The sequence below is a fragment of the Ascaphus truei genome, chromosome 12 (genome assembly GCF_040206685.1).
Source record: "Ascaphus truei isolate aAscTru1 chromosome 12, aAscTru1.hap1, whole genome shotgun sequence".
In the NCBI taxonomy this organism is placed as follows: Eukaryota; Metazoa; Chordata; class Amphibia; order Anura; family Ascaphidae; genus Ascaphus; species Ascaphus truei.
The window spans coordinates 13975559-13994492 of NC_134494.1; the positions used below are offsets into that span (position 1 = coordinate 13975559).

General features: G+C 44.0%; 1 protein-coding gene across 1 annotated transcript in view; it reads left to right on the top strand.

The window, feature by feature from the left end:
* The window catches only part of PGGHG (protein-glucosylgalactosylhydroxylysine glucosidase), a 91000-nt gene that overhangs the window by 11536 nt on the left and 60530 nt on the right, over positions 1 to 18934 (top strand). Inside the window, exons 4-5 of the mRNA XM_075566755.1 lie at positions 352 to 784; positions 13696 to 13815. Of these exons, the coding sequence (XP_075422870.1) occupies positions 352 to 784; positions 13696 to 13815 (553 nt within the window). The remainder of the gene's footprint in view (positions 1 to 351; positions 785 to 13695; positions 13816 to 18934) is intronic.

Here is an 18934-nt window from a genome sequence, read left to right on the forward strand (position 1 = left end):
TAGTGCTGTGAAAGTTACTCAATATGCGTAACTCTTTGCGTAGTTTCAATTCGGGAATAGGGACTAGGTATGCAATTTGTGTAGCTGCAGATGCTTACAGAGCCCCTACTAAGAATTAAAATATACAGCGTTAACGTTGTGTTGCTATTGTGATAGGGTTAGGATTTAATATAAAACCCTGGCCCAATTTCAATTCAGTCCCTACTCCCATCCCTTGGTGGAAGATATTCAAAAATAGAAATGCTTTTTTAGTATGTGGTAGCCTGGCGATGTAGTAATCGTGTTACTGCATAGCAAATTAGAAAGGATAGTTGCTTTTAATAGTTGTCTCTGCATTGCTGTATTCCTCAGGTATATCTTTGGAAGCACGCTAATCCCAGAGGTGAAATCTTGTCCACTGAAGTCTGTCCACATGATCTGGTCTCCGGTTCCTCAATCGCTTATGCTCCAGACGTCAGAGCTGGAGAAGTCCTGGGTGTTCGTCACTGCAGTGTCAGAGACTGAAGATGACGTGAAGGAGAAGTTCATTGAAGGTCTCACTCTAGTTGACGAAGGGCAGATATATTCCTCCCATGAGAAGGCGTGGGCAGAATTCTGGACAGAAAGCTGCATAGAGGTGGAAGGTTCCCTGGCCCTGACACAAGCTCTCTATGGATGTCTATATTATCTTCTAAGCTCCCTTCCACCATTGGGATCTTCTGAGGAGTTTCATGGAATTAGCCCTGGAGGTTTATCCAATGGTCATAGGAGAGAAGACTATTGGGGCCATATATTCTGGGACCAGGTAAGTTTCAAAGGGCAAATGTACACAACAATCACCTATCTTGTAAATAAGCTCAATGTGATGCCCTTTAAAGCAGATTCCCAACCTTGCTTGTATTCCTAGATTCATATTTAAAAAGTACCTGCAGTTTAGTGTCCACATGACAACCTCTGCTCTGTTTTGTCCCTTGCTGCACTCCACCAAGTAGCACAGAGCTGTTTTTATGCAGACTTTTTATACTGTAGGCTTATCAGAAACACTTTCTTATTCTGAGCCACTCTGATGAAGTTCTTTGAAGTCCAATGATGTCCCAAAATGGGTGGGGATTAGCAATGACACCTTCTTGAGTCCTTTCTTCCAAACAGTCTCTATGATCTACTTGTTGAAATACTTGCCATGCTTATTAAAATGTAACTAATTAAAGCTAATATAAAACTGCAAAAACAAAACACAAAGGGAGCCCAGAGCTACTTCCAATATGACAAAAATACACAGTGAAATACCTACATATATATCTCTCTTGAAAAAAGGGTAATTTAGTTTAACCCTTTGGCCAAAGCATTATAAACCTGCGAGCCATTTCAAGGCATGACCATAATATTTTTGTCATATTGGAAGTAGCTCTGGGCTCCCTTTGTGTGTTTTTTTTTTTGTAGTATACAGTGCCACACTCAGTAGCACTCCTTTTGACACACACATATATATATATATATACACATATATATATATATATATATATATATATATATATATATATGTATATATATATATATATATATATATATATATATATATCGGTAATTTTTAGGGTTTATATGAGCTTACTGGGTGTTTATTAACTTTGTCCAGCTGGTCTCAGCTGTTTTGGAGGTTAGTGGCCCCTCCATCCCAGGTTTTAAGCTCGCCCCTCCCCACTTTCCATATGTACAGGTCTTTTCATGCAGCTGTTTGTGACAGATACCATGCAGATCATTCTTCCTGTAATTATACAGGTAAATAAGAATTTGAATCAGTTAGTGTTAGGACCTGCGATATTATGGTCATGCCTTGAAGTGGCTCGCAGGCTTATAATGCTTTGGCCAAAGTGTTAAACGAAATGACCCTTTTTTCAAGAGACACATATATATAGGTATTTCACTGTGTATTTTTGTCATATTGGAAGTAGCTCTGGGCTCCCTTTGTGTTTTGCTTTTTTGTAGTATACTGTGCCATACTCAGTAGTACTCCTTTTGACACACACAATATATATATATACAGTGCTTGACAAATCACCCAAAAATCTACTCGCCGAACCAAAAAATCTACTCGCCACCTAGTCCCGCCCCTAGTCCCGCCCCCAACCCCGCCCCAACCCCGCCCCCAACCCCGCCCCTAGTCCCGCCCCCGCTTTTAATAAAATACATAAATAAAATAAATTGAATAAATTCCTAGTAAGAACATTCGTTTTTGACATAAGTTTATTTATTGTATTACATTATACTACAATTGGTCCTTGTTACGTGTGTGTGTGTGTGTGTGTATGGGAGAGAGAGATTGAGTATGTGTGTGTGTGTTTGTGTGAATAAATGTCAGATCTAGAAAAAAAAGCCAGATGTGAATGACTAGTTTCCTGAACCCCTTAACCAGTATCTGGACGTCCCCGCTTCACAATATTTAAAGCAGCAATCCCGCCTGGGATCTTACCTGATCCGCAGTCCCTCAATGTCCAGGTACCCTCATTCCCGCAATGTTATACATTGGAGGGGAGGTGTTCCTTACCTGTCTTCTGGGTTGGGGGGGATTCCGATGTCTCCCGGGTGAAGCTTGAGTGAGATCTGGAAGAAAGCAGTATAGGTTATTTCGGTGTAGTATAGGGCAGTTAAGATATACAGGGTAAATAAGATATCCAGATCGAGAGTGTGAGACAGAGAGTGTGTGAGACAGAGACAGAGAGACAGAGAGGGGAGAGAGACAGAGAGGGGAGAGAGACAGAGAGACAGAGGGGGGAGAGACAGAGAGACAGAGAGGGGAGAGAGACGGAGAGACAGAGAGGGGAGAGTGACAGAGAGGACAGAGACAGAGAAGGGAGAGAGACAGAGAAGGGAGAGACAGAGAGGGGAGAGACAGAGAGGGGAGAGACAGAGAGGGGAGAGACAGAGAGGGGAGAGACAGAGAGGGGAGAGACAGAGAGACAGAGAGGGGAGAGACAGAGAGACAGAGAGGGGAGAGACAGAGAGACAGAGAGGGGAGAGACAGAAAGGGGAGAGACAGAGAGGGAAGAGAGGGGAGAGACAGAGAGGGGAGAGACAGAGAGGGAAGAGAGGGGAGAGACAGAGAGGGGAGAGACAGAGAGGGAAGAGAGGGGAGAGACAGAGAGGGGAGAGACAGAGAGACAGAGAGGGGAGAGACAGAGAGACAGAGAGGGGAGAGACAGAGAGAAAGAGAGGGGAGAGACAGAGAGGGGAGAGAGACAGAGAGGGGAGAAAGACAGAGAGGGGAGAGAGAAAGAGAGGGGAGAGAGACAGAGGGGGGAGAGAGAGACAGAGAGGGGGGAGAGAGAGACAGAGAGGGGGGAGAGAGAGACAGAGAGGGGGGAGAGAGAGAGGGGGGGAGAGACAGAGAGGGGGGGAGAGACAGAGAGGGGGGGAGAGACAGAGAAGGGGAGAGACGGGGGGTAACTGACTGACGGGGGGAGGCAACTGACTGACCTGGGGGGGTAACTGACTGACGGGGGGAGGGGTGGGATGACTGACTTTGACTGACTGGGTGACTTTTGACTGACTTGGTGACTGGTTGGGGGGGGTGGGATGACTGACTTGGTGACTTGGTGACTGGGTGAGGGGATGGGATGACTGACTGGGTGACTGGGTGGGGGGTGGTATGACTGACACTGACTGACTGGGGGACTTTTGACTGACTGGGTGGGGGGTGGGGTGACTGATTGGGTGACTGTGTGGGGGGGTGGGGTGACTGGGTGGGGTGACTGACTGGGTGACTGGGTGGGGGGTGACTGACTGGTGGAGGGGGGGGTGACTGACTGGGGGGTTACCTCTGGTGTCCTGCACACACACATTCTCTCTCTCCCATACACACACACAAACACTCAATCTCACACACACACACACACAATCTCTCTCTCATACCCCCACACACACACACACACACACACACACACACACACACACACACACACACACACACACACACACACACACATAATCTCTCTCTCATACACACACACATACACACACACACACACACACACACACACACACACACACACACACATAATCTCTCTCTCATACACACACACACACACACACTCTCAATCTCAATCTCTCTCTCCCATACACACACACACACAATTTCTCTCTCATACCCATACACACACACACACAGGAAGGGACCTGCGCCGGAGGGGAGAGAGAGAGGGGGGGGGAAACACCCCGCTACTTCCTCCCGCCCCGCGCGAGCAGCGGGAGCACCGAGGGGAGAGAAACACCGGCAACTGCAGTATCTTCAGACCCGCGCGGGCAGTGGGAACACAGGATGGGGGGGGGGGGGCGAGAAACACCCCGGTTACTACAGCATGGGACCCGCGCGAGCAGCGGGAACACAGGATGGGGGGGGGAGAGAAACACCGGCAACTGCAGTATCTTCAGACCCGCGCGGGCAGCGGGAACACAGGATGGGGGGGGGGGGAGAGAAACACCGGCAACTGCAGTATCTTCAGACCCGCGCGGGCAGCGGGAACACAGGATGGGGGGGGGGGGCGAGAAACACCCCGGTTACTTCAGCATGTGACCCGCGCGGGCAGCGGGAACACAGGATGGGGGGGGGGAGAGAAACACCCCGGCCACTACAGTATGTGACCCGCGCGGGCAGCGGGAACACAGGATGGGGGGGGGGCGAGAAACACCCCGGCCACTACAGTATGTGACCCGCGCGGGTAGCGGGAGCACCGGGAGGAGGGGAGGGAAACACCCCGGCTTTTACAGTATGTTGAGACCTGCGCGGGCAGCGGGAACACCGGAGGGGGGGGGGGGAAGGAAACACCCCGGCTTTTGCAGTATGTTCCGACCCGCACGGGCAGCGGGAGCACTGGAGAGAGGGGGAAGGATGTATCAGTTTATACTGTATATAAATATTTAAAGTGCATTAAATTCCCCCCACCTGAAGCATCTGTCCAAACTCCTCCATCACCGGATCAGTAAATTGTAAATTATAGGAGCTGACAGAATTATACAGCAGGATATGAGGAGGAGGAGGAGGAGCAGCAGCAGACGCGCATGCACGCACGCACTCAACCCCCCCCCCCCCATTACTTACCCATGCAGAAAGGGCGGTTTGAAGTCCTGGCAACTCCATCCCGCGTCACAGCCAATCAGCTACGATTTATTTTTTTTCAAATTTTTTTTTTTTTCCGAACAGGGGATTTTTTTTTTTGCAGAGCAGGGGAAAGGTTACTGGCCACGAGCCAATATCCGATCGCAGCTGGCGAGTTGGCGACCGGGTTTGTCGAGCACTGTATATATATATACATTACCGCATAGCAGCAAAAAGGAGACAGCACTCAGGTGAATGAAAATTAATGTATTAAATACAGCACATAACTCCAACGTTTCGATCCCACAGGGGGATCTTCCTCAGGGTGGTGCAGGAACCACCCTGAGGAAGATCCCCCTGTGGGATCGAAACGTTGGAGTTATGTGCTGTATTTAATACATTAATTTTCATTCACCTGAGTGCTGTCTCCTTTTTGCTGCTATGCGGTAATGTATACTTTTATTATTTATATGGGACATGCACCTATTCATTATTGAATTTATATTGGAGTGCCAGTGATTTTTTATCATATATATATATATATATATATATATATATAATATATATATATATATATATATATATATATATATATATATATATATATATATATATATATATATATATAATGTATATATATATATATATATATATATATATATATATATATATATATATATATATATATATATATATATATATATATATATATATATATATATATATATATATATATATATATATATATATATAGTGGTAATTTTGGGGGGTATACAGTATGAGCTTACTGGGTATCTGTGTGTTTATTTAAAACTGGTTACAAACTGGTAGGAAATGCCTAATTACTAATAAACATTATATATACAATTGACTTGGCAATGAATATACAATTGACTTGGCAATGACAGTGTAATCATAACATTGTTCTTTTGTGTAATAGTAAATTCCTAGATTTCTAACATTGGCAGGTTAACTCAGGGCCCGCAAGGAAGATAAGGATACTGACATGTTTAATAGTGTAAATGGAGCGGATTGACACCTTGCTAAAAAAATTCCATGGTAAACAAAAGCCTTGGAGTGTTTTTGCAATCTTTACTAAATCAAGTTATTTGGTGATAAGGCCTCAAAGCCACTATTGTTAACTTTGCTCTGTCTTTTGTCTGTAAAGTAATTATGATGCCATTATTAATCAAACAGATAAACAGATTAGTAGGTGATCTGCTGGAATCCAGTGCTCCCTGACAAGAAACGATACATATTAATGTTAAAATGTTCCTTCATTTAGAAACATACTTGGGGTAGACATGAGGTTATTTTAAATCCTAATTCTGTAATAGGGTCTGAGGTTATACAGGAGATTTGAAAATGGGCATGGCAAGGTACAGTAAACACAGCGCAGAGGGGGGAGGGGGAGTCGCAAATTACAAGCTCGACCCCTGAAATGTATTGCAAAAACATCTCTTAAGCTACTGACATCTACACAATTGTAGTTATAAGGATTGGCTGCTATATCATGAAGACTCTGTGGTTGCTATTTTCTCTCCCAGAATCCTCTGCTTGTCTCATCTTCACTATTTATTGGCTTCTCCGTGTTTATTCAACCTCTGGCACACCCTGTTGGAACAAAATAAGAAAGGGATGTGTGTGGTGCTCTCAAGACAATACTTAAAGCCAAAAATGGGTATATGAAATGGAAAACAACCCTTAAATGAATATATGAAGTGTCTCTAGGATGCAGCCCGGTAATGATAATCCCACAAACCAGGTAGTAAGGGAAAATATCAGTAACACCAGCAGGTGACCGGTAGATGAAACATCCTATAAATGACACAATGATATGGACAAAAGAGGAACGAACTCACTTGGGAATCTTCATCCACTATAGGCAGCAAGTCCAATCAATTCCAATGTCCCAGGGTTGAGTGTGCATCCGTAAAGGGTACTTTTGATGAAAAACAAATGGAGAAAAAAAACGAAGCACCGAATCCAGCTGTGAGTACAGCAATAATACCAATAGGGATACGTACCAAAAAATAAGCTGTTTAATTGGATCAGAACAAAGTAACAAACACACCTACGCGTTTTGGACCTCTACAGTCCTTTATCAAGGTGAATACAACAATAACCCATGGAGTGCAATTTATACTCACCACATAAGCGTGTAGGCCAGTAGCGGAGCACTTCCGCGTACGTCACGTGTGTCGGGTGGGTGACCCCTAACCTGTGACGCACAGTCGTGTAGTCACGCTGCATAGTCAGTAACCTGGGGTCGCGTCATGCGCAAAAGGGGTGGGAGAAACACTGCTCGCGCGTATACAAAACGCACCCGTAGCTAGTGCCTCCCACTCGATAAAGAAATAGCGCGTGACGTCACTCCGTTGACTGACATGTGACCAAAAAGGTCAACATGCTAAGCGCAACTAGGCAACCAGGCCTAATGCGTAACGTGGTGTACATACTACAAAACAAATACATCTTTATTAACATGAACAATAAAAAATAAAAACACTCGTAATGAGGAAAAACATAAAGCTAATAAAACCAGTTAAAAAATAATTTTAAAAACAATTGAAGGTAACCTAAGATATCAGATTATCAAGATCCTCATAGTTAGTTGCATTATGTTGTAAGGGTATAGTGAAAGCATATTAATATAACAAGTAAGTATAATCATACATAAATTGATAGCTTCACTGCCCAAAGAGATAATGAAAAAAGACCTTTGTCTAATTGTAATGTAACTAATTTTTATGTCTCCATAATAGATATTCCTTATGTACGTGCCTAAGTCTGACAATATTACTTAATCTATATGTTAGCATCTTCAGTCACATGTAAAGAGAGCCTGAAAAATAGGAATTGCGCAAAACTAAGTATCAAACAGAAGGGTCCCAATATCCCAATCTGAATTTAACCCATATGGGGTACGTGTTTGTAGGGTAAATATCCAATAAAGTTCCCTTCTGTTTAAGATACTCAGTCTATTACCACCTCGGATTGGATTTGGTATGTGTTCAATGCCCTGAACACACAAATTATTTGAATCACCCATATTGCAATGACTAAAATGTTGAGATACGGGATGACTCAAATCTTTTTTAATTATCAGTCTTAAATGTTCTAATATGCGGACTTTGAAGTGTCTTACAGTCCTACCAATATACTGTTTTCCGCAACCGCAACTTAACAAGTATACCACGAAACTGGTATCGCAGTTAATGAATGAATTCACATAGTATTTTTTACCCGTTTTGAAAGAAAAGAAATCTTTTTTGATTTCCATGTATTTGCAAATTTTGCATTTTGAACATGCAAAATTCCCCTTTGGTAATTTCTTAATTAATGGTTTGTCTGAAGTGAACAAACTGCCCGATACATAGTTAGCAATAGTTTTTGCTCTGCTGAACACTATCTTAGGTCCCTCGTTGTATACAGTTTTTAACAAAGGATCTGCTGCTAACACTCCCCAATGTTTATGGATGGATTCTCTGATATTTTTAGATTGGTTATTATGTTGAGTAACAAAATATGGAGAGTGTATTGATTTTTTGTCTTTGTTGTTTTGTACTTTATTGAGCAAAGCAGATCTATCCAAATATCTCACTTCTCTGAAAGTCTTATTGAGATCATCTCTCAGATAACCTCTGGATTCAAAACGTTCCATCAACTCTTTAGATTGTTTTACAAAGTCTTCATCATTTGTACAGATTCTTCTTAACCTGATAAGTTGGCTTTTTGGTATTCCTTTAAGCAGGGATTTGGGGTGGCAGCTGTCAGCTCGCAAAAATGTGTTGCGTGAATTTTCTTTGCGATACACCGTAGTGACAATTTGTTTGTGCATATTAACAGAAAGAAATAAACCTAAAAAGTGAATATGGTGAACATTGTGATTAGAAGTGAATTTTAAATTAAATTCATTATTGTTTAAATACTCTGTGAACAAAAGAAGAGAATGTGTGTCCCCGTGCCAAATAAAGATAAGGTCGTCAATATAACGCCTATAAAACGTGATAAGGTGTCTATAGGGATTCCTATCTCCAAACACGTGGATCGACTCCCACCCTAGAAACAAGTTCGCATAGGATGGGGCAAAGCTGGTGCCCATAGCGGTACCACGTGTTTGGAGATAAAAGTCCCCATCAAACATAAAATAATTATGTGTTAACAAAAATTGAATAGCATTAAGAATAAAAGTGCTCTGTGCAGGTGAAAGCTCTGATTGTTGTAAATAAAACCTGACAGCTGCCAGCCCGTGCTCATGTACTATGACTGTGTACAATGATGTGATATCAAGACTTAGCCATATAAAATTTGTTTCCCATGTGATGGAGTCAAGTTGAATCATGAGGTCACTGCTGTCTTTAATGTATGATGGCAATGTTTGTACAATTGACTGCAGAAAGTGGTCAACATATTTGGAAACACCATCTCCCAAAGATCCAATACTAGCGACTATCGGCCTCCCAGGTGGGGAGACCAAAGTCTTATGGATCTTTGGGAGATGGTGAAAAATAGGAATGATCGGGTAAGGACAAAATAGATATTCCAACTCTTTGTCATCAAGTGCACCCAGAATTGATCCCTCATCCAAAAGGGTTCTCAGTTCTTTAATAAATGTTGTTGTGGGGTCTCCTCTAAGCAAAATGTAAGAGGACCTATCATTTAATTGTCGAAGTGCCTCAGTTTTGTAGTCTAATTTATTCAGCACAACGATAGCGCCCCCTTTATCGGCCCCCTTGATGACAAGAGAGTTATTGGCTTTTAATGCATTAATGGCGAGTCTTTCGCCATGAGTGAGGTTGTCTGCTCTGTATTGTAATGGTTTAATGGAAAATGTGTAACCCCTTGCTAACAGAGATAAATCACGTTCTATAAGTTGCTCAAACGTTGCAAGGCAAGGCCCTTTCATATATGACGGATAAAACACCGACTTCTTCCTCAACCCTGAGGATCGTCTGCCTAGGAAAGAGGATGGGACATCAGTGTTATCAGTATTTTCATCCACAAGATCTTTCATATCTTATACACAACAAATCTCATGAAAGTTAAGGGATCCACTTCCCATCAGGTTATCAAAGCACAATGCATTATCATCAACAGAGTCCTCAATTGCAGTATAAATTGCACTCCATGGGTTATTGTTGTATTCACCTTGATAAAGGACTGTAGAGGTCCGAAACGCGTAGGTGTGTTTGTTACTTTGTTCTGATCCAATTAAACAGCTTATTTTTTGGTACGTATCCCTATTGGTGTTATTGCTGTACTCACAGCTGGATTCGGTGCTTCGTTTTTTTTCTCCATTTGGAACAAAATAAGATAAGGAAAGGGAGAGAGGGGGCTCTCTGTCTGTGCAAACTCTTTTTGAACGTGCAGTGACATCAGATAAAAGGGAGCAGAGAAAATCAACCCTCTCCCAAGGCTCATCTCACCCTGTTTATAAACTAACTTTAGAAATGATTTAAACAAATGTATACTGTAGGTTTCAGATTTTTGTTAAATAAATGCATCATGTCTCCTAGGCGGGACGTCACTTTAAAATGCAATCCTAGATTGATAAGCAATATACAGTACATAGGTACACTGATATACATATAGATAGAGAATTGCTATCTATCTATCTATCTATCTATCTATCTATCTATCTATCTATCTATCTATCTATCTATCTATCTATCTATCTATCTATCTATCTATCTATCTATCTATCTACATATATATACATATATATATATTGTGGTGCCATTGCTGTCCTCTAGGGGCTGAGAAAGGGCAGTTACTGTATATGACTTTGCAGCTCTCATAGAGTTAATCCTCTCTGGCTTGGCTGTTCACCTGCTGGCTAATTAATCAGGAAGTGCCTTAAAAGTATGGAAGCAGCAAGGCACTGTGAGGCAGTTTTTCCCAGAGAAGGGATGAGACAGAGTAGCTCCCCAGCTAATGGAGGCTGGTAAAAGAAGTCTGAGAGACACTGCTGAGAGAGCTGTGCTGAAGCAGTGACATCGCTGGTTGGACTTACAGATAAGCCAAACCCTTATTTTCGGTATACAGAGACTTTATGTGCGTAGCAATAATATCTGTTTGGGGGTGGAATGAGCTTAGCTATCCCCCCGGGTTAGTAAGGGTTGCTGCTGAAATGTGTAGTTAGCTTTCCTAATGGAAATAGGATTTGATTTTATTATTTGGTTTTTCTCAAAGGGACGGTGGGCCTATTCATATTATTTATCCCTGTAAATAAACCCCTGCTTAGAAAGTACAGTGTTTCCTGCCTCATTTGGGACAAAAGAGATTGCAATGTGGTGTCAGCATCACAATATGGTGGAGAATGCAGGCAGTCCCTAAGGCACCAAGCAGCGGAAACTGTGGGTTTGAAAATAAATGCGGGGATTTAAAATGGCCACCCAACTGAAGTAAAAAGCAAGCAAAGCCTGTCCCACTATGAGTGATCAGCTGTGCTTACAGCATGCACAGAGAATGTGTGAAGTGTTGATGCAATAGCACCCAGAGGTCAGAAGATTTGTTAAGGTGCTGAACTCAAGCAGAGAAAAAAAAAAACCTCATTTTTTTCCTGAAGAAAGTGTAAAGTCTGCCGGTCGGTATGAAAAGGATTGCAGTGCTGTATGTAAAGTTGATGCTTTTTGCTGAAGCGAGTGAATTTGCAGCTTGCACGTGCTGTGTGTAAATGAAATAGCGCCTCCAGTAGTTCAAGCCGAAGAATACACCTGAAGGTAGAAAATGGTGGATACAATGTGTTTTATGTGTAATATGCCTGGCCACACAAAACAATGTCCTTTCAGGAATGGTTATCCTGGCGTGGTACCACAAAAGGAGCCGCACCAGAGATGTTTATGGTGTGAAAAGCTGAACCATACCAAAGACTGTCCCTTCAGGCAGGATGATGACGACGATGATGATGATGAGAGAGAATGTGTGCCCAGTATTGCTACCTTTAAAGCAGAAGTTACAGCCCAGAGCGTTTGACGCAATAGTGACGGGAAAGCAGTGTAGGTTATTTCGGTGTAGTATAGGGCAGTTAAGACACAGAGAGAGAAGACACACAGAGAGTGCGACAGGGAGAGGCTGACAGGGTGACACACTCACAGACACACACTCACAGACACACACTCACAGACTCTCACACACAAACAAACAAACACTCACTCACACAAACACTCAGACTCAAACACACACTCAGACACTCACACAGACAGACCGACAGACACACACACACACACAAACATACACTCAGACACAGACACACCCTCACTCACACTCAAACACACTCACCCACACCCACTCACAGACACACAAACACTCACACACAAAGACACACACACCCACACAAAGACACACTCACCCACACACACACACACACACACACACACACACACACACACACACACACACAGACACACACTCTCTGGGTGGGTGACTGGGTTGGTATTCATTAGAAGGGAGGGGGCCCACCTGTTCCTCCAGGGCCTGCTTGTCCTCCACATGCCAGGGGATAGGGCAGGAGTTGCGGGAGGATCGGGGGGCCAGCGGGAGGATCGGGGGGCCAGCGGGGGGGTCGGGAGGGCCAGCGGGAGAATCGGCGGGCCAGCGGAGGGGGTCGGGGGGCCAGCGGAGGGGGTCGGGGGGCCAGCGGAGGGGGTCGGGGGGCCAGCGGAGGGGGTCGGGGGGCCAGCGGGAGGATCGGGGGGCCAGCCGGAGGATCGGGGGGCCAGCCGGATAGGCGCATGGCCACCAACCTCCCCGATGGGAAACGTGGCAACTTGCAAGCCGCGCGTGCGCCCAGGCTGCAGCCAGGAGGGGAGTCAGGGGGAGGTCAGGCAGCCAGACATTAGTAGGGGTCTGCATTAGATATGGGGGGATCGGGGGGGCAACGGGGATATCGGTTCCCTGCCGCATGGCCACACCAACCTCCCCGATGGTAAACGTGGCCGGGAACTCCACATGCCCCCCCCCCCTTCCAGCGCATGCGCGCGCACCCCCCTCCCTCTACCTCCCGCCCAGACTGCTTCCCTTCTTCCCAGCTCCTATTACCCTGCCCGCGCGGGTGCCATAGGAGCGTGGGACGGAGGGGAAGCGCCTACCTTGTCCTCCAGCAATGGTCAGCAGCTGCGGGGACACCCCTCCAGCAATGGTCAGCAGTCGCGGGGACACCCCTCCAGCAATGGTCAGCAGTCGCGGGGACACCCCTCCAGCAATGGTCAGCAGTCGCGGGGACACCCCTCCAGCAATGGTCAGCAGCCACGGGGACCCCCCCAGCAATGGTCAGCAGCCACGGGGACCCCCCCCCAGCAATTGTCAGCAGACGTGGGGACCCCCCCAGCAATGGGGATACCCCCCCCCCCCCCAGCCTACATCCCGCCCCGGGCAGCAAGCCGGCCCTCTTCCTCGCGTCAGGCCAATCAGGGAAAGGGATTACTTATTTATTTATTATATAAAAAAAAAAATTGGTGCGAGCAGGGGAATTCGTAGAGCCGCAGCAGCGGCCAAAATCCACTCGCCACGGGCGTGTGGTTATCATTAATTCATTAATTGTCGAACACTGTATATATATGTGTATATATAATAAATATATATATAATTAAGGACCATCTATGTCTGTTTCTCCACTGTATTAGGACACCTGGATGTACCCCAATATCTTGCTGTTTTACCCCGAGATGGCCCGTCAAATCCTGAAATACAGGATACGGACGTTGGGGGGAGCAGTGCAGAACGCGCAGGAGCAGGGATACAAGGTGAGGCACTGCGGTGTGGTACTTACAGAGAACCTCAGAATGTGCTTCATTCTCTGCCAGTCTAAGAAGCCCCAGGATCTGTAACTGGATACAGAAAAAAAGGGGGAGCACAGGTTGAGGGATTTGGGGTGTGTATGGTATCTAATAGATAAAGGTGGGTGTAATCAAGATATATAAAATCACTTACACGGCCTTGTGTAAATGCTATCACAGCAAGGTTTCGTTGCAGTTTTCTTTTCTTTTTATTCCCTGGAGTGGTTTCTTTCTTCTTTTCAGGTCCAGATTTTTTCTCCTGGTTTTCACCGGCAGTTCTCAGTTGGGATGTCCCCCTCAGAATGAACAAATGTAAAAACAAATGTTTAAGGGAAAATGCAAATGATATTGTTAAATCTCAAACTGTTTATAAATAAAAAGCAGCAAAGACTGCAAACACTCACACGGGCAAGTGTGAGTGCAAACCTAGGGGAAAGTGTCTTTTCTTTCTTATGGGATCTTCATATTGTAACCTACAGGGATGATAGGGGTCTGGTATAGAATAAATGAAAATATAAATATAAAATGATACTCACACGGCCTCGTGTGAGCAAATGCACATAAAAGTATCTTTGAGTTCTTTTGGAATAGTGGTGCTAACTTCCAAAAGGTGGAAATATTAGCGAGTAGCCCCTCCTTGATGTCGGTGCAAAGCAGAACAATGTCTTGGTCTAAATAGACTACAAGTGATTTTATTGAACCATTAAAACACTAAAAAAAGCACTACATAAAAATACAATAGATCTACGGAGCCTGAGGAAGCCCAGAAAGGGGCGAAACGCGTTGCTCTCATCACTAAGCAATTTTGGTCTAATACAGCCACCGTCAAGGAGTGGATCAGAGGGGAAGCAGCACTATACCCGGACGCGGAGCAAGTTAGCTGCGTACCATGAGATCCACGAACAAGGTCCTACTGTACAACAAGGGCTGTACTCCTTTTTATCACTTTTTTTTTTCTGTATATTTTTTATTGTATTTTTATGTAGTGCATTTTTTAGTGTTTTAATGGTTCAATAAAATCACTTGTAGTCTATTTAGACCAAGACATTGTTCTGCTTTACACCGACATCAAGGAGGGGCTACTCGCTAATATTTCCACCTTTTGGAAGTTAGCACCACTATTCCAAAAGAACTCAAAGATAATTTTATGTGCATTTGCTCACACGAGGCCGTGTGAGTATCATTTTATATTTATATTTTCATTTATTCTATACCAGACCCCTATCATCCCTGTAGGTTACAATATGAAGATCCCATAAGAAAGAAAAGACACTTTCCCCTAGGTTTGCACTCACACTTGCCCGTGTGAGTGTTTGCAGTATTTGCTGCTTTTTATTTATAAACAGTTTGAGATTTAACAATATCGTTTGCATTTTCCCTTAAACATTTGTTTTTACATTTGTTCATTCTGAGGGGGACATCCCAACTGTCCCAAATTAGCTTGTAAGCTCCTCGGGGCAGGGACTCCTCTTCCTTAATGTTATGTTTTTCTAAAGCACTTATTCCCATGATCTGTTATTTATATTATCTGTTATTTATTCGATTACCACATGTATTACTACTGTGAAGCGCTATGTACATTAATGGCACTATATAAATAAAGACATACAATACAATACAACTGCCGGTGAAAACCAGGAGAAAAAATCCGGACCTGAAAAGAAGAAAGAAACCACTCCAGGGAATAAAAAGAAAAGAAAACTGCAACGAAACCTTGCTGTGATAGCATTTACACAAGGCCGTGTAAGTGTTTTTATATATCTTGATTACACCCACCTTTATCTATTAGATACCATACACACCCCAAATCCCTCAACCTGTGCTCCCCCTTTTTTTCTGTATCCCTGTACTAATAAGGATCCTGGATAAGATCCTGTTGGGGTCAGAGCCATAGGACGAGAAGACGAAACTGAGGGGACCTTTATTTATAAGGTTGTAAAATTCCTTGTTATATTCCCCCGGTTATACACTTTCCAGGGAGCGCCCGGGTTTTTCCCTGTTCCAGGATCAGTAACCCATGTAGGGCTTTGAACCTGTCACATTTATGCTGTTGCTGCCAGAAGGATTTACAACATATTGCTGTGCAAAGGGTCACTGAAAACAGGAGAAATTATAGGGAGTGAAACTGGTGAATTTTCGTCTACAAGGGAACGTTATCTGTGTGAACTTGCAAACTGAAGCTCATTTTCACACTTTTGAGTATTCAAAATAAAACACACAGCTCATTGCGTTCTTTTTCCCAGCGCTAACAAATGTGCAGATATTTAAATATGCGAAAAAACGCCATGTTCATGGCAAATTCAAATCTGTGCAAAACATCCACCCATCTCTAAAAGGGAGCGGTTATAGGAGCAGTTAGAGGAGAAGTTATATAGAGTGGTTATAGGAGCAGTTAGGAGAGGCGTAATAGGGAGAGGTTATAGGAGCAGTTAGGGTAGGCGTTATAAGGAGAGGTTATAGAAACAGTAAGGGGAGGAGTTATAGGGAGAGGTTATAGGAGCAGTTAGGAGAGCCGTAATAGGGAGATGTTATAGGAGCAGTTAGGAGAGGCGTAATAGGGAGAGGTTATAGGAGCAGTTAGGGGAGGCGTTATAGGGAGAGGTTATAGAAACAGTAAGGGGAGGAGTTATAGGGAGAGGTTATAGGAGCAGTTAGGAGAGCCGTAATAGGGAGATGTTATAGGAGCAGTTAGGGGAGGAGTTATAGGGAGAGGTTATAGGAGCAGTTAGGAGAGGCGTAATAGGGAGAGGTTATAGGAGCAGTTAGGGGAGGAGTTATAGGGAGAGGTTATAGGAGCAGTTAGGAGAGGCGTAATAGGGAGAGGTTATAGGAGCAGTTAGGGGAGGAGTTATAGGGAGAGGTTATAGAAACAGTAAGGGGAGGAGTTATAGGGAGAGGTTATAGGAGCAGTTAGGAGAGGCATAATAGGGAGAGGTTATAGGAGCAGTTAGGGGAGGAGTTAGAGGTTATAGAAACAGTTAGGGGAGGAGTTATAGGTTAGAGGTTATAGAAGCAGTTAGGGGAGGAGTTATAGAAGCAGTTAGGGGAGGAGTTATAGGTTAGAGGTTATAGGAGCAGTTAGGGGAGGAGTTATAGGGAGCGGTTATAGGAACAGTTAAGGGAGGAGTTGCTTGGTGCAATATTAAAATGGGATTTACTGTATCAAAATATGTGCCTGTACCTGCCACTATTTTCCTTTTTTATTGTGGCAGGTTAGATTCCCCAGCTCTGAGGTGTCATTATAACCTCAATGCCCAAGAAATCAGCGTCAGGTGAAAGAAACTCAAATAGCAAGTTTCATACATTTTACACCGGAGCAAGAGCACAATGTATGCATGTGGTAGATAATCACATATGTACACTTCGAAGGTTGGTCTTGAATACACAGGATTGTACGTAGAGAAGGGTAAAACCATGTGTGAAAAATCAGACCCGTACAAATACAGATGTAGGTTATTGCCCCGGCTGGTGCAATATGTGAGATATTTTGTGTTATTATTGTCATTGAATCATATGGAAAATCTGAGATATTCTGCGTTAAATCGAAGGAGCAATGAAGTCTGCTGGAGCCCGATTGTACCAAATACAAAACCAAAACCCTTCAGAGTTTTAGAACCCAAACAAAAAAAAATATTTAGAACCAAAATCAGAACCACATACCCACCTCCGTGTTTCTCACCATATCTTTTTAGGTTATTGTGACCAAACCCAAAATACATTTTGATGTGTAAGTGCCAAAAACCCTCCACCGTACAGAGTACAGCAAATAAAAATATCACTTGTGATCATATTCACTTTTCTCAGACAAGTCTGTAACCCTGTCTTTCACCATTACCTCTTAGCATACAACGCTTCCACTGTATCCAGAGATTCTGGGCAATGACATGCAAACAAGCACACAGTGTGTTACCTTTTGCTTCTTGTCCATGAAACCCCTCATATTATCCTTAGACTGATGCCTGCTAAGATGGAGGCCCAAGTACTACTCCCCTATATCGGCCCATGCTAGATCTCTTACCGAGCATCTAGATCAGACAATGGAAACACAACACCGTGATGTAAATAATACAGGAGTATTTATAGCATGACCCTTAGTGAACCAGTAGAGGTACATATGAACCCCAAACAGGAGGATCATTCATCAACACGAACAATATATCTGTCATTCAAGATGCTGCGCAGGTGTATGCCAATGTCTTTCCCCACTACCAACCGACCCTGTACTTAGGGGCCTGTATATTGGTGCCACCACACTGTTGCAGTTCTTTTGATAGTGTTGTAATGTAGCAGGCCTGTGTCTTCACAAAGACTTCAGTACCCTTTACTTCTCTGTGATGAGGATCCCCTTGGTAGCTTCTCACACCCCTCGGTGTCAGGCAGACTGCTGCTCTGTGCTGTCTCACCTTAGTGGATTGATCTGTGATCTGGCCACCCAGCATCTGCTGAGTTATACCGTTCTCGGATTGGCTCCTTGATCACCTGGAATCACCCCGAAATCCTCCAGGGCTGCAGCAGTTCTGCCCCCTCGTGCTCCACCAGGGACTCTTAAAGACTTTCCTTCTCTAACCCCTCCTCTCCAGAGTCCCATGTCATTGTTGGAGGCCATGTCCATCACGTCACATCCTGAGCACACCTTGGAGAGGAGCCAGGTAGGGGGCAGTGTGTGTCTCGGCTGCATCCACTTACAAAGAGACTACATCCATTTTAGCGTGTACCCATTTGCATGTCATTATCCCCGATCACCTGCTGCGGTGGAAGCAGTGTATGATAATGGTGAAAAACAGGGTAACATTATTGTAAGCATTTCACTTATATTATTTTAGTTTCCCAAAGAAAACATGATTTTTTTTTATAGAAACAAAAACACGGGTGTTGTTGTGAGTTTGATGTTGTTCTCAGCAGGTTGATCTGCATGCTTCCAAGGCCTTAAGGCTGATGTACAGGCATACCCCGCTTTAAGGACACTCACTTTAAGTACACTCGCGAGTAAGTACATTTCGCTCAATAGGCAAACGGCAGCTCACGCATGCGCCTGTCAGCACGTCTTGAACAGCAATACTGGCTCCCTACCTGTACCGAAGCTGTG